Source organism: Rhinopithecus roxellana, chromosome 18 (genome assembly GCF_007565055.1).
Source record: "Rhinopithecus roxellana isolate Shanxi Qingling chromosome 18, ASM756505v1, whole genome shotgun sequence".
Lineage (NCBI taxonomy): Eukaryota > Metazoa > Chordata > Mammalia > Primates > Cercopithecidae > Rhinopithecus > Rhinopithecus roxellana.
In genome coordinates this window covers 3,349,100-3,363,457 of record NC_044566.1, presented here as the reverse complement: position 1 = coordinate 3,363,457, position 14,358 = coordinate 3,349,100, and the positions used below count along the sequence as shown (strand labels likewise).

Sequence of the window (14,358 nt, the reverse complement as noted above, 5' to 3'; positions counted from 1 at the left end):
CACTGGTGTCACTCTTTACAGTTTATCACGGGAAGTGGTGAGGGCATGATTTGTGCAGCAGGAAGCATCTAGAACGCCTGTCTGCACTATTCGTCTTGCACAGGTGGGGACTCAGTTCCAGAAGGAACAAGTGAGAACAGCTCTGGCTGTGTCTCGTGCTTGCAACACTGTTATCCACGTGATGTGCTTCCCTGGCCCCATCACGGGCCGAGTGGAAGAGACATCCAAAGGGGAATTCCTACCGCTCAGAGAACTCGCTTTCCTCAGGCTGATGGACAGAGGCACAGGGCCACCTCTCAGGCTCCAGCCCTCCTCTCCTGGCTCTGTGTTCCCCGATGCTCACAGGCCCACGGAGACCCTGGAGCGCAGGGCAGCAGAGTCTGGGTGTAGGCAGGGGATCCCGAGAGCAGTGGTGGCTGGCCAGGGCCCCACCGCCAACACTGGACACGCCATCCCTGAGAAAGCACGGATGGCCCTAGGCACGGGCTCTGTGAAGAGCATCCAGACTCTTTCTCATACGGGCTGGGAGATGGCCTGGGCCAGCAGACAGAAGCCCAGGTTCTCACAGGTGCTAGAAACACACACTCTAGCCTTGTTTACTCCTGTTTCCTGTCAGTCAAAACCCAAAAGAAAGAATCCTCTCCTGTAAGTTCTTTCCCTAGATCCTGGGATGGAGAGGCATAAAATGAAAATACATAGAGGTACAACCCCTTTCCAGTCCTAAACACGAGGCTTCCATCTCTGCCCCTGGGGGCGTTCCCCTGCGACCATGGCTGAATTTTCTCTTGTAGCCTGGCCCCAACTCAGTGTCAGCTACCAGACTCCTTTTTCTATAGTGGCAAACGACAGTGGCTCCCCACAGGTGCAAGACCAGTTTGTGCTGAGATGCTGGACACGACCATGTCTGGGACGGGGGATACAAGATCAGAGGAAAGATGTGCGAGGGAGACACAGAAGCGTGAAGATGTGGGAGGAAGGCTGGGTGCACTCTGGGTTCCCTCTGTGCATTACCTGAGGGTCCTGGGGGTCCTGGCAGGCCTGGTAATCCCTTGGGCCCTCCTACGCAACCTGGGGACAGAAAGGAGAAAAGATGAGCCCAAGCAATCCTAAATTCTGAGTCCCACGACCTTGGGGATCCCCAAGGTCAAAAGCTCGAGCCGTGCAAACTGGCTACCATTCTGGGATCAGAGTAACCTGAATGATTTAATTCATCTTGGTTCTGATGTAAACACAAGTTTAATTTCATTGTGTACTGAAATCAAAATATTCATATAAAATGCAAACTAAGCCAGTCTAGTCAAATAAAAACTGACACTGCGCTGGCAAACAATTGAGTCCCCCCTGCAGGGCAGTAGCCTGGGTGCAAACCGAGTTAATCCGGCTGCTACCCTGCAAGTCAGTATGGATGCTTTTCTTTTGTCTGGAAGCGTCTATCAGCGATGGAGATAGCCTGCGATTTCAAAATGAATTATTTGACTTCTCCTTTGGGACTCTGTCTCCTTTCAGAGTAAACCACAGCAATGAGACACCTTGCAAAATTAAATCAAGGCTGCGGGCACTTCTGGTTGGTGTGGCCGGGAGCAGGGACACTCCAGCTGGGGTACTGTGCTGTCTGCCCTTTGTCTAAGAGGCTCTCTTGCAAGAACAGGTACTCTTGGAAGCTTTCTTTTGTCTGTGAGCCTGGGAATCTGGACCAGGCTCCCATCTTGGCCTGACATCCTGGCCACCGTCTGTGTTCTGGGCTGGGCTCAGCCTCTTCTGTCTGGACCCTCCTGGTAGCACACGTGCCTGTGGAGCTGACTTGGAATGCACTGGCACTTTCCAGTGAACAAGGATTTCTGATGAGAGGGGACTGGTCAAACGTCCCTCCGTCTCTACCAGGTTGTTATTCATGCAATGTATAGTGTTCACCAGGCCACTCTGCTAGTGCCGTGGAAATCAAACGTGGCTTGCACATATTAATATTTCTTATCCCATGCACACTGCACGAGCATAACCAGCAGACCAAAGGAGAGTTCCCTAGTGTCCTAAAGCCACCTGCACCTCCCAGAGTACCTGGCTGGATGGCCTCCTGTCTGTCACCTCCAATGGGCCTTTTCACATCTGTGTCACAATCTGGGGGGAAGACAAAGGACAGGGTGAGGCAATTTTGAAACAGGTAAGACTGACTGGCTCGTGTGGGGTGTGCACACATGTGAAGGTATGTGTGTCGCGTATGTTGCTGGAGGGGGCAGGAAGGCTGTGGTGTGGGCAGGGAACGGGAAAGCCATCTCTGAACTTTTGGGCAAGCCTCTATCACTGCAGTCCTAGAGGAGAGGCTGCATGTTCCAGCTGCTGAGGGGAGGCTGGTGGGGGCCCAATACCCCATAGCTGGGTCATCCCTCGTACATGTGAGAACAGATGAGGCCAAACAGCATCCTCATCTGACTCTCCCGGGAAACGTCCACACTGACGAAGGAAAGCGTGGAATGTCTCAGACTGTGAAAGGTAAACGGGAGGATTCCTTCATACCTCTTTGTCCTGGGGTCCCTGCGGGGCCAGGAGGGCCCGGGAAGCCTGGTGGTCCAGGTAAGCCGGCGTCTCCAGGGAAACCACGCTGGCCTTTGAAGCCGGGAAGGCCCAGTCCTGGGGGACCCACTTCTCCCGGAGTACCTTTCGTTCCAGGTATTCCTGGATAGCCTGCGTCCCCGGGAGGGCCCTTGATGCCATCGCCCTGTGTGAAAATTCAGTTTATTTCTTAAACTACATACCAATGTTAAAGATTGCCTCGACTTCCCTGTTTCCTTTCCCATTTCCTGGAATCCTGAGCTATGGATCCAGAACAGAAAGACAACAGAGATGAACAGGAACCTGCTGCCACGGTCAGCCAGGTCACAGCAGCCAGCGGCAGACTGTGTAGCAGTCTAAGCAACGCCACAGAAGCCGGTCTGGAAGTCACGTGCACACGCTTGAGCATTTCTCTCTTCCCACCCGCCAGCTCCCCTGCATCAGCCTGGGCCTTCATCCCCAGAACAGTGAAGGCCTAGGCTTCTGTGTTCCACTGCGGATGGAGGGAGAAACACATGATTTTGTTGTTATAATTTAGCATCGGTGAAATGGCTCCTATTCATAAGGGATGCTACGTTGTTAAAGGAAAGGAAGCTAATTTGGACAAGGAAAGAGGCGTGTGCCTCTCAGAAGTCAGGAGAGATTACAGGATTGGGAATGGAGAGCGGCTGCCCTGTGGAGGAAAGCACCAACTAGGGGGTGCTGGCGGGAGGTGCAGGGATGGGGTGGGGAGGCCGGCAGCAGTGATGCTGGTGTGATCTGTGCACACACCACGGCCCAACTTCGTGCCGTCCCTACGTGCTGGTGAAACAGCTGTGCACATAAACCCCAGCCCATCTGCCGAGGCATGGGACGAGGCTGGGTGTTCTCACCACAACGAGGCAGCTGCTTATAACAAATCAAACCCTGCTCTCCACTGACACCACAGCCCCTTCCTTGTCAAAGGCATGATGGAGCGGGACAGGGACACCAGTGCAGCCCTATTTATGGGACCCTGATTAAGTGGTGCACCCCTGTGTTTTAGCTTTTTTTCATAGGGGAGGGGGACACAAGGCTGTTGTAGAGATCACAGGGCAGATGCCCCAAACTTAGTGGACAGCGATGGGGATAATGCCACTGGAAGGTGGCGAGGGCAGGATCATGAGTTTTCTAAAGTCAGAAGTTGACATGCTTGGCTTAGAGATGCTACCAAACAAGGAAGGCACACAGCACTATGAAAAGCCCCTACACCCCGAGAATGGGAAGCCGAGGCTGCAGGGTTCTCCCTGACCCTAACCCTCACCCCTACCCCTACCGCTGCTCCAACCACCCGCCCCCAGCTGGGCTGAGACTGGCAGCCAGGCTTAGGAGCTGCAGGGGTGGGTGAACCCCAAGGCTGGACAGGTGCACCTCCTGATCACCAACTTCATAAGGCACCAACTCCAGGGAAGGCCATCACTGCTGTAACAAATCCAGACTCAAACGGACCACACACACACACACACACACACCACACCACACACACACACACCACACCACACACACACACCACATACACACACACACACGCACACACACACACCACGCACACACACACCACATACACACACACGCACACACACACACCACATACACACACACCACATACACACACACACACCACACCACACACACATACGAGCACACCACACACCACATACACACACACCACATACACACTTACCACCCCCACCCCACATGACACTGAACAGGCCAAAGACTGTTCCAACCACAGGAATCATTACTCATCCTCCTCTTCTGGCTAAAGTGACCAATTATGGCTGTGCCTCTTATTTAACCCTGCTGCCTCCCAGACAAGATTTTTAAGACACCCAATCATAGAATTATCTGTGTTCTCTGGCCCCAAAAAACTGCACTTAAACTGTAAAGATGTGGACCAGGTGTGGTGGCTCATGTCTGTAAAACCAATGCTTTGGGAGGCCAAGGCGGGAGAATCACTTGAGCCCAGGAGTTTGAGACCAGCATGGGCAACATAGAGAGAGCTCATCTCTGCAAAAAATTTTAAAAATATTAGGTGGGTGTGCTGGCGTGCACCTGTGGTCCCAGGTACTCGGGAGGTTGAGGCAGGAGGATGGCTTGAGCCCAGGAGTTCAAGGCTACAGTGAGCTTTGATTGTACCACTGCACTTAAGAGTGTTGCTACAGACATGACCCACATTAAAACTAGAGAAGACATGGGTTATGGAATGAGGCAAATAAGTTGCAAACAGAATTCAGGTGTGAGGCTCTGAAGAGGAGGAAGAGAATTATGAGTTCAACTATCCTCCCATGATGCTGAAGTCGTTTTTTTTTTTGTTTTTTTTTTTTTGTTTTTTTTTGTTTTTGAGACGGAGTCTCTCTCTGTAGCCCTGGCTGGAGTGCAGTGGCCGGATCTCAGCTCACTGCAAGCTCTGCCTCCCGGGTTTACGCCATTCTCCTGCCTCAGCCTCCGGAGTAGCTGGGACTACAGGCGCCCACCACCTTGCCCGGCTAGTTTTTTGTATATTTTAGTAGAGACGGGGTTTCACCGTGTTAGCCAGGATGGTCTCGATCTCCTGACCTCGTGATCCGCCCGTCTCAGCCTCCCAAAGTGCTGGGATTACAGGCTTGAGCCACCGTGCCCGGCTGATGCTGAAGTCTTAACCCCCAGGACCCAGACATGTGACCTTATTTGAAAATAAGGTCTTTGAGGGTGCTCAAGGTCAGATGAGGTCTTTAGGATGGGCCCATTTCAATGTGACCACTATCCCTATAAAAAGAGGAAATTTGGACCCAGAGACAGACACATTGAGAGGACAGATGATGGGAAGACACAGAGAGAAGACAGCCATCTATAAGCCAAGGAATGCCAGAGCTCCCAGAAGCCAGGAGAGAGGCAGGGACAGATCCTCCCGCACTGTCTCAGAAGGAACCAGCCCTGCAGACACCTTGATGTTGGCTTCCAGCCTCCAGAGCTGTGAGACCACACATTTCTGATGTCTAAGTCACCCAGTCTGTGGCATTTTGTGACCTCAGCCCCAGAAAACCAGTACAAAGAGCTTAAAGAGGCATAGGCTTGGTGACCTTAGGGAGGAAAATGGAATCTAGACAATAAAGACCTGAGAAATAAGCTTGCAGGGTCCTGAGAAGGGAACGCTCCAGAGCTGGCAGTGGGAAAGGCGTGGTGGCAGGGGAGGCTCAGAGGCCGGAGGGTGCACAGGAGGGGGTCTTGTCTCCCTCCGTGGCTGCCTCCCTTGCCTCTGACGCCAGCCTCCCCCGAGGAAACAATGCTGGGGTCTCTGCAGGCTACTAGATAGCCCCTCCTTCAACACCAGTGTGTGTTTGTTGCAAAAATGAAATTGTATATTTTATGATTTACCTTGGAAAAACAGGGTTCTGTCACCCATTTTAGAATATTCTACTTTTTTTGGGTGGGGGGGGGTCTTAGTCTGTTACACCACGACAAATATTTATTTGCTCATTGACTTTTAAATGTTCACTTGGAGCTTGGCTTCCAACTTCATTCACTGTTTCCTAAAAAATCTGATTTCTGCTCATTAAAAATAGAATGAGCAGAATGAGCAACCTGTCCTATGCACGGGTTGGTTCAGTGCTCGTGTCAATACTGTTTGCTTCTTGGGTGTCTGGAGAACCTGAAGGATGAAGAAGAGAGGACGGAGCTGCCGCAGTTTGTGGCTACTCACGGGAGGGCCTGGGAGGCCGGGGAATCCATCGAGCCCATCGCGGCCTGGGCCGCCATCATCACCTTTCATCCCGGGCACACCTGGGACGCCGGGCTGTCCCCGCTCACCTGGAAAGGGATCTGCATGTGAAGCTGCCCAGGCAGGCACCCACAGGAAGGCTCAGTGCCCCAGGAGCCACATGGCCAGAGAGGAACTGACCTTTGGTCGTGATTGTTCTGGAATCTCCTTTTGCTCCTTTGGGCCCAGGAGCACCAACGTTGCCAGGGACTCCCTGTGGAAAACAGACAAAAAAATGTCTTCCTCCTTCGTACTGTGAGGGCATCTGAGAAGATTGCTGGCAAGCTTTTTCATCTCACACAGCGGCAGGCAGTCACCCGTCCCCAAGCCGAGCACCACCCGAGGAGCACTTTCTGCGATGCTGGACACGTCCCTATCCAGCTTCCCAGTGTGGGGCCACTGGCCGCAGTGGCTGTGGAGCACTGGAACTGTGGATGGCAGGACTGAGGAACCGGATGGTACCTTTTCTTTAATTTTAAATAATTACAATGCGTCTGGGCGCAGTGATTCACTCCTGTAATTGCAGCACTTTCGGAGGCTGAGGCGGGCGGATCACTTGAGGTCAGGAGTTCGAGTTCAGCCTGGCCAACATGGTGAAACCTCATCTCTACTAAAAATACAAAAACTTAGCTGAGTGTGGTGGTGGAATGCAGTGGCAGGCGCCTGTAATCCCAGCTACTTGGGAGGCTGAGGCAGGAGAATCACTTGAACCCGGGAGGTGAAGGTTGCAGTGAGCCGAGATCTTGCCACTGCATTCTAGCCTGAGTGACAAAGCGAGACTCTGTCTCCAAAAATAAATAAATAAATAAATACAATGCAGTGGAAGTAGTCACAGGTGGCTGGACAGGGAAACCCAGGTCCTAGGCCCATCTTCAGTGTCCCTGGGCTCTGCCCAACGGTGCAGATCTGTAGGCTCCAGCCCGGGGCAGCTGAATCATTGCCTTTGTGTCCACAGAGGCCCCAGGGATCCACAGGCTCAGCGCCTTTTGAGAAGCGCTGAACTAAAGGTCAAGGTGGCTTCCTCTAAACCACGGCTGTTTAGGAGCCAAGCAGGTTAATCCAGGTATGGAGGGTAAAATTTTGTGATAATATTGAGAACAATAAATGGTATTTAATAGACAAGTGTTTCCTGCACTGAGGTTAAGGTTGGAAGAAAAAGATACTTTAGAGAGAAGCTGCCTGCAGGGATTCTCGAATCGCAGCCTGGAAAATGGCGTCTAGCTCTTTCCACGATGAGCAGGGTACCCGTCAGGGGAGTGTTTTCAAATGTGAGCTGTGCTAGCTTTTGGCATATCTTGGTTGACGCTATTTCCAAGAATATGGGAAGGTGTGGAGTTGCTTTAATTAAATGGAATGTTGCAAGTGATTGGGAGTTTCCCTTCTCCTAGAAAATTCCGCAGATTCTTGATGTATTTAGTGCTTTGCAACATTACTTTAGAATCTAGGAGAGTTCCTCACAGACAGACCAGGCCCAATCAATCAATACACGCTGGTTACATGGATGGAGGGATGGACTTATTGACCCACTCCCGCACTTCAAGCACCCTGCCAGAGTCTACCAGCACAAATATCAAAAATAAAAAAAAAAAAACGCCACCCAAAAAAAACGAACCAAAAAACTCCCAGATGGTCTCAGGTATTCCCACTGCAGTGGGGTTTCCAGACACACAATCACAGCAATCAGTGCGGGACACCAGGCACAGCCAGAGGCATCTGAACAAAAGTTCTGTGGACATGTGTGCTCGGAAGGTTTTAGACATTTCAGGGGCACAGAATGGGATCCATTTGGCTTCTAGGAAATATTCGGTCACTTTTTAAATAACTGAGGATCCTACTAGCTTTGCCATTGGTATATTTGCAGTTCTCACCACATGCACTTTTTCTCAATACTGGAGTCACTGTTACTGCTAGACAGCTGTGATTCGGAGACTGTATCCTTTTTAAGCTGGGGTAAAACAGAGCACCCACTATTTTTTGTTAAATTTTCCTGTTTGTCTTCTGAGAAAACCTAGGGCCTGGATCAGCGAGGTGCCCGGGTCTCATTTTCACCTGCACAGCTCCGTGCCATGAAGCAGTTGGGAGTCATGACCGTCAGCAACACGGCTCTGCGGGGCTGCAGTTCTCTTACCTGCTGTGGACTCAGATCCGTTACATTTCCTTGGCCAAGTGTCCAGACCAACTGTTTTTCTTCTATTGCTGAATATGCAAAATAATGAACTTTTTGCTTTATAAATTTCCCAAAGTTCTTTTTTGGAAGTTAAAAAATCAACAAAAAGTGTAATTTCTTTGTCTCCATCTGAAATTCACTTTGAACTCTTTGGTCAGCTAAAATCTGCCACGGAAGAAAGGTCTGCTGCAGGTGATCTTTTCATAAGGCACAGAATAAAGGCATGAGCTGGTGTGTGTGGGGTCCACACCTCCACACAAGCACATGCACGGTTTAAAAATCAAAAGGTCTTGCTTTTTATCAGGTGAAGGAAGCCTTCCAACAATGCTAAATCAGGTCTTGCTCAACTTGAGAAGGTGAATATTTGATAAATAAATAATGTCTTTTACATGAAAAATGATAGATTTTTGAGATATAATTCATATAGCACAAAATTCACTGTCTTAAAGTATAAAATTCGGTGATTTTTAGTATTTTCACAAGGATGTGCAACCATCACTCCTATCTAATTCCAGAACATCTTCATTATATCAAAGAGAAACCCTATACCCATTAAGCAGGTACTCCCCACCCCCACTCCCACCTGTGGCAGCCACCAATCGACTTCCTGTTTCTAGGTTGCCTGTGTGGACATTTCATAAGAACAGAATGAGAGAGCATGTGACAGCACATGTCCTTCTGTGTGGGTCTCAACCCCCATGGCATAGCATGTTCCGGTTCATCCACAGTGAGGTATGGATCAGCACCTTGCTCCCACGTGAAGGTGAGCGCTATTCTATGGTTTAGATGCTGTATAGATTTAGTTGATCCATTCATCAGGTGATGGACATTTGGACAGTTTTCACCTTCTATTTTGAACAATGCTGCTCTGAACATTGGTGTATGCATGCTTGCGCGGACAACTGCTTTCAAGTCTCTTGGGGATGCACCAGGAGTGGCATTTCTGGGTCAAGTGGTGACCCCCTGTTGAACTCTTTCAAGAGCTGTTGGTTGCGGTTCCCACAGCAGCGCCCCTTCTCAGTCTCACCAGTGGACGTGTACAAAGTCCACCCTGGAGTACGCGGGTTTTTTGAATGGTTTAGCCATGCCTTGGGTCCATGAGTGTTGCCGGTCTGAAGCTGTATAAACTTAGGAGATAAAAGGCAAGAACGGGACACCTGGGGAGGCCTCAGAGTGTCTTGCCAGCTTCATGATGAAATTGTTCCTCACCTTGAGCCCTGGGAACCCAGGGAGGCCATGTTGGCCGGGGTCTCCTTTGTCCCCTTTCCTCCCCGGCTCCCCGTTGATGCCTGCAAAGCCCTTGGGTCCTGGCAGTCCTGGAGGACCTCTGACAGGTTCGTCGCCTTCTGCACATCTGCAGTCCCCAGCGTCACCTGCAGAGGAGGGAGAGGAGGGCCTCCTTGTTCCGCATTCCTCTCAGCGTGGCGGGGAGAGTGGGGCGCCGCACTTGGTGCTTTATGGACACTGCCTGTTCTGATGGGCACTATGACCCCCATTTCTTAGACGGGAAAACTGAGGCTCAGACTAAGCGACTCAAGTGTTCATTCACAGTCTCGTGGGGTTCAGAATTTGACTCTGATGTTTACTAAAGATACTTAAAAACTGGGACCACACTCAGAGGCGCAGGCTGAGTTGTGGGGAATGTGAAGGAGGTTAAGGAATTCAGCACTCGGAGCTGAAGATCGCCACCACTGGGCCTGCGGGCTGAGGGCAGGAGCTGGCTCCAGGGAGCTGTCAGGGAGGGCAAGAGCCCTGGCTTCAGAGGCCAAGGTCACAAAAGGTCATGGGTGAGCAGGGAAGACATGCCTGACCTCTTCCTCTGTTTTGCCACAGCTGAACCCAGGGAGCCAGGCAGCAAGGAAGTACTATGCTGGCAGCAGGGGTTGGCTTCCCCAGGGCAGAGATGATGCGCAGTGGGGAGGCCCCGCTTCCTCCAGGTCCTGGGGTGCCTGCTATCAGGTCATACCCATCCACAGTGGGCTGCTGAATGCACCGCACATCCCACATATGTCAAAACGGCCAGGGCGTGGTGAGTGCCAGGAAGTGCCCTGCCGTGTTCCGGGAGGGGAGAGCTGAGCAGGAGCACACTTTGAACCACACCGGGCCCACAGAGCCTTACAGAGGATGGCCTCGAGCTAGGGGCAGAGTTCCTGAGGTGACTGGGAAGGGTCAGGTGCAAAGACCACGGGTTCCAAGTTCACCTCCTCATCAATGGGAAGGGAGACCCAGGCAAGCCACGTCACCCCACCGAGTCTCAGTGGGACCAGGGATGGTGACTATACCAGCACCTTGCCATGGACAGAGCTCTCTACAGACCTCTGTTACAATGCCTCGATCTGAGCCCTTGAGACATTACCTGAGTACAGCCTAAGAAATAACTGTTTTCCCTTTTAACCCAGTACAGGACTCAGCATCGGCCTCAGTGCTGCTAGGAAGGTCAGTGAAGAGGATGGAGAGCAGGGACGGTGAGCCTGGGGGCCGAGTGCTCAGACAGCACCACTGGCTCCATGCGACTCCCTCTCAGTGTCATCACCATGGGGACAGGAGGTTGGGAGGGACATGCAGGCTCATTTTCATCTCCAAACACGTGAGTGGGGGATGGATTTCAGCTTCTGTTAGGTGAGGGAGTCGGAAAGGCCAGGCTGTCCTTATCCCATCCCTCCCAGACGTTCTTACCTTTCCATCCCTTTGGTCCGCGGGCTCCAGGGGAGCCGGAAAGCCCAGGAAAGCCTGCTCTTCCTTCTGCTCCTTTCAGCCCAAACAGGAAGCCTAGAGAGACAACCACAGACGCAGGGCATCAGCCCCATGGATGCCTGGGGTCCCACACAGACGCAGAGCATCGGCCCCATGGATGCCTGGGGTCCCACACAGACGCAGGGCATCGGCACCATGGATGCCTGGGGTCCCACACAGACGCAGGGCATCGGCCCCATGGATGCCTGGGGTCCCACACAGACGCAGGGCATCGGCACCATAGGTGCTCGGCGTCCCACCCAGTTGTGGGGCACCAGCATCAAGGACACCCAGGGTCGCCCCCAGACACAGGGCACGGGCACCACAGAGACGCCTGGCGTCCCATCCAGTCCAAGGCTTTCAGCCAAGCCTCCCCAAATGATCCATAAACCCCAATTCCATAAATAAAAGCACATTTTTTCAAAAGAAAATGTAGACTGTTTTGTGGCGATAGCCTTCAGGGTTGGGAAGAAATGTAAGAGTTTGCAAATTTAGTTTTTCCATTAAAGTATAGGGATAACAATTATTCCTTTTGAGAAACACTGAGTCCAAAGAAAAGTTTCGATTTTTTGATCATGTAACTTGGATTCCAAGACTGCTACTCACTTCTGGTTCCCCCCAAAAAATTTAAAAAAAAAGATGAACTCAGTTTTCCATTTTGATCTTTCTCTGATATAGGAATGGGGGCACACGTGTGCATCCCCCCAGAACAGTTTCCTCTTTCCCGCCTCACATGCACACACACGGAGTTAGCATAACTAAGTGTTATGCTAATTAAATATTGTGGCCAATCTGGATTCAGCATGGTCAACCATATTGGATGACCTCACCCACCACCTTCCCTTTCTAACCCTCTCCCCACCAACTCCTGCAGGGCTCAATGATCCAGGCGGGGGCATCCCTGATGGCTGACGGTGCAAAAAATGCGCTCTTAACGCCAGCAAAGTGCGCACCGTCGCATTGGAGAAGAAGAGTGCCGTCTTGTGGCAGAAGGAGGGTGCACGTCTGCAGGACACACGAGCCGCTGCTGGGGGCAGGCTCTGCAGGTGTGCCCTGCAGCAATCTGTCCTCCTCACTGTTCAATAATAGGGTGAGAGCTCCAACGGGCAAATGGCACTCCCCCCAACAAATTAAAAGGCATGTTGCCATACACACTACATGGAACCTGAGAGGAGCAGGGAATGAGGCCATTACACACAGGAAGGTGAGAAAACTCCAACTTTAAGGAACCCAGCTATCGGCTTGGAAAAGAGCACAGGAGTTTGCATGTCAGAGAACCGCCAGGTGAGGATAAACGTCTATGAGAACGAGGACACAGATACTGTCCCATGCAGTTTGCTCACTGCACGTTTACCATAGCTCATTCATTCGTTCGCTCATCAAACACTTATCCTGTGCCTATGCTGTGCCAGGCTGTGTGCTAGCTGCTGTGAGTATACAACTGGAAACGAAACTGACGGACTCTCATGGAGCTTACAGCTTAGATGTGGAGATACACATTAAACACACAGTGCTATAAACACACTAATGCGGATTTTCCAATTATGGCCAGTGCCGTGAGAACAGGGGAAAGCAGCAGGGAGAGGCCCAGTGAAATGTTTTGGGGGTAGTCAGGAGAGTCCTTTCTGAGGAAGTGATGCTTAAATTAAAGCCCAAAGAATAACCTCCGCAAGTGGGGAGCAGGAGAGAATACTCCAGAGTGAGGACAGGGTTTCCAAAAGGCCCTGAAATAGGGAGAAGGCCAGCGCCCAGAGGGTGGTGAGTGAAAGGCAGATTTGCACAAAGGGAGGGGAAGAAACCGGACTTGGCTTTTATCCTGAGGGCAGCAGGAAGCCATTAAAGGGCATCAAGGATGGAGGCTACACGGTCTGCCATGTGGGTCTGCCATGTAGACGACGGGCTGGCGAGGGGAGGAACAGTGGGTGTCATCCTAGCAGGCTGCGCAGGCGGTGGTGGTGGAGAGCAAGGGCACGCACAGCATTGGAGAGGGGGACCCACCAGGATGTGCGAGGGAGCCAGTACAGAATGGGTGAGGTACGCAGAGCAGCCCAGGGTTCTGCTGGAGCTTCCGAGTTTGTGCAGGGGGGTGAGGACCAAGGGAGAGGCCTGCGGGGTGGCAGGGGATGAGGACAGAGGAGGCCCAGAGCTCCATTTTGGACATGGAGAGCTTGAGGCATTTGTGAGACACGTGCATAGGGTTGACTCTGTGTCAAGTTAATGGTTTCTGTTAGTAGCTCAGAACACAGAACAGGGCCGGAGAGGAAATGAGTGAGTGACCAGCACACACTGCGGGTACTTTCATCTGGAGGACGAGTTCATCTAGGTGGGGAGTGGAGGGAGGGGCAGGGACTTCAGGGGAGAGATGTCGGGGGGCAGTAGGATTTCCCGGGAGTGGAAGGGAGAAGACAGCGTCTTCAGGAGGAGAGGCGGCCGCACCCCACACTGCTGGGGACACAGGGTGACCGGTGACCAGGTCAACTGCTGTGTCCGGTCAGTCATGGACTTTGGACTCCAAGCTCTCCCTCTGTGTGATGAGACATGCAGTGTCACAGGTAGAGAAATTTAACCACACACTTCAGAGACGTCAGCATTGTCAATCAGACACGTCATTCATTCAGGACAAAGAGCTTGTGGGCGCACCTTACAATGGAAGCATTGGATGCTTTGCAAATTTAGTCCCAAAGGCACACAGTGGCTCTCTGAAGGTGACAGCCTTCCTCTGCCCCCTGCTGCTCTCTTTTTCTCTAATATATTAGTCATATTAAATAACTCCTATAGAATAGCAGTGTGTCTCTTAGATGTTTGCAACATGATTTCCACAAAGAGCCCCTGGCCAAACAAGCCAGGCCTATTTTGACTTACTCTACAGTGGAACAGAACTTCCCGGAACTCAGTTCAGCTAACTGAACTAGAACGGGGGGAAGCGAAGTATTTCACCCAGAAAGAAAACTGTCTTCCTGGTTTGATTTTACTGGAGCTGCAAAAGACTAAAAATTCTGGTTTGCATCAGTAGCAACCTATAAAACAGGACGAAATGTAGTTAACAAGAGAGGAATCTAGCAATTTCATTCCAGGGGAAAAGTCAGAGAACTCCATAGGAATCAAGGTCATTCCTACTAAACTACAACCACACACACATTCTCCAAAGGCCATT

The 14,358-nt window shown here is 51.5% G+C and overlaps 1 protein-coding gene across 1 annotated transcript in view; it reads right to left on the bottom strand.

The window, feature by feature from the left end:
* The window catches only part of COL4A2 (collagen type IV alpha 2 chain), a 204,740-nt gene that overhangs the window by 38,585 nt on the left and 151,797 nt on the right, over nt 1–14,358 (bottom strand). The window contains exons 21-27 of the mRNA XM_030922365.1: nt 11,148–11,240; nt 9,681–9,844; nt 6,446–6,518; nt 6,248–6,354; nt 2,512–2,713; nt 2,056–2,115; nt 1,012–1,068 (exon numbers count right to left, since the gene is read on the bottom strand). Coding sequence (XP_030778225.1) covers nt 1,012–1,068; nt 2,056–2,115; nt 2,512–2,713; nt 6,248–6,354; nt 6,446–6,518; nt 9,681–9,844; nt 11,148–11,240 — 756 coding nt within the window. The remainder of the gene's footprint in view (nt 1–1,011; nt 1,069–2,055; nt 2,116–2,511; nt 2,714–6,247; nt 6,355–6,445; nt 6,519–9,680; nt 9,845–11,147; nt 11,241–14,358) is intronic.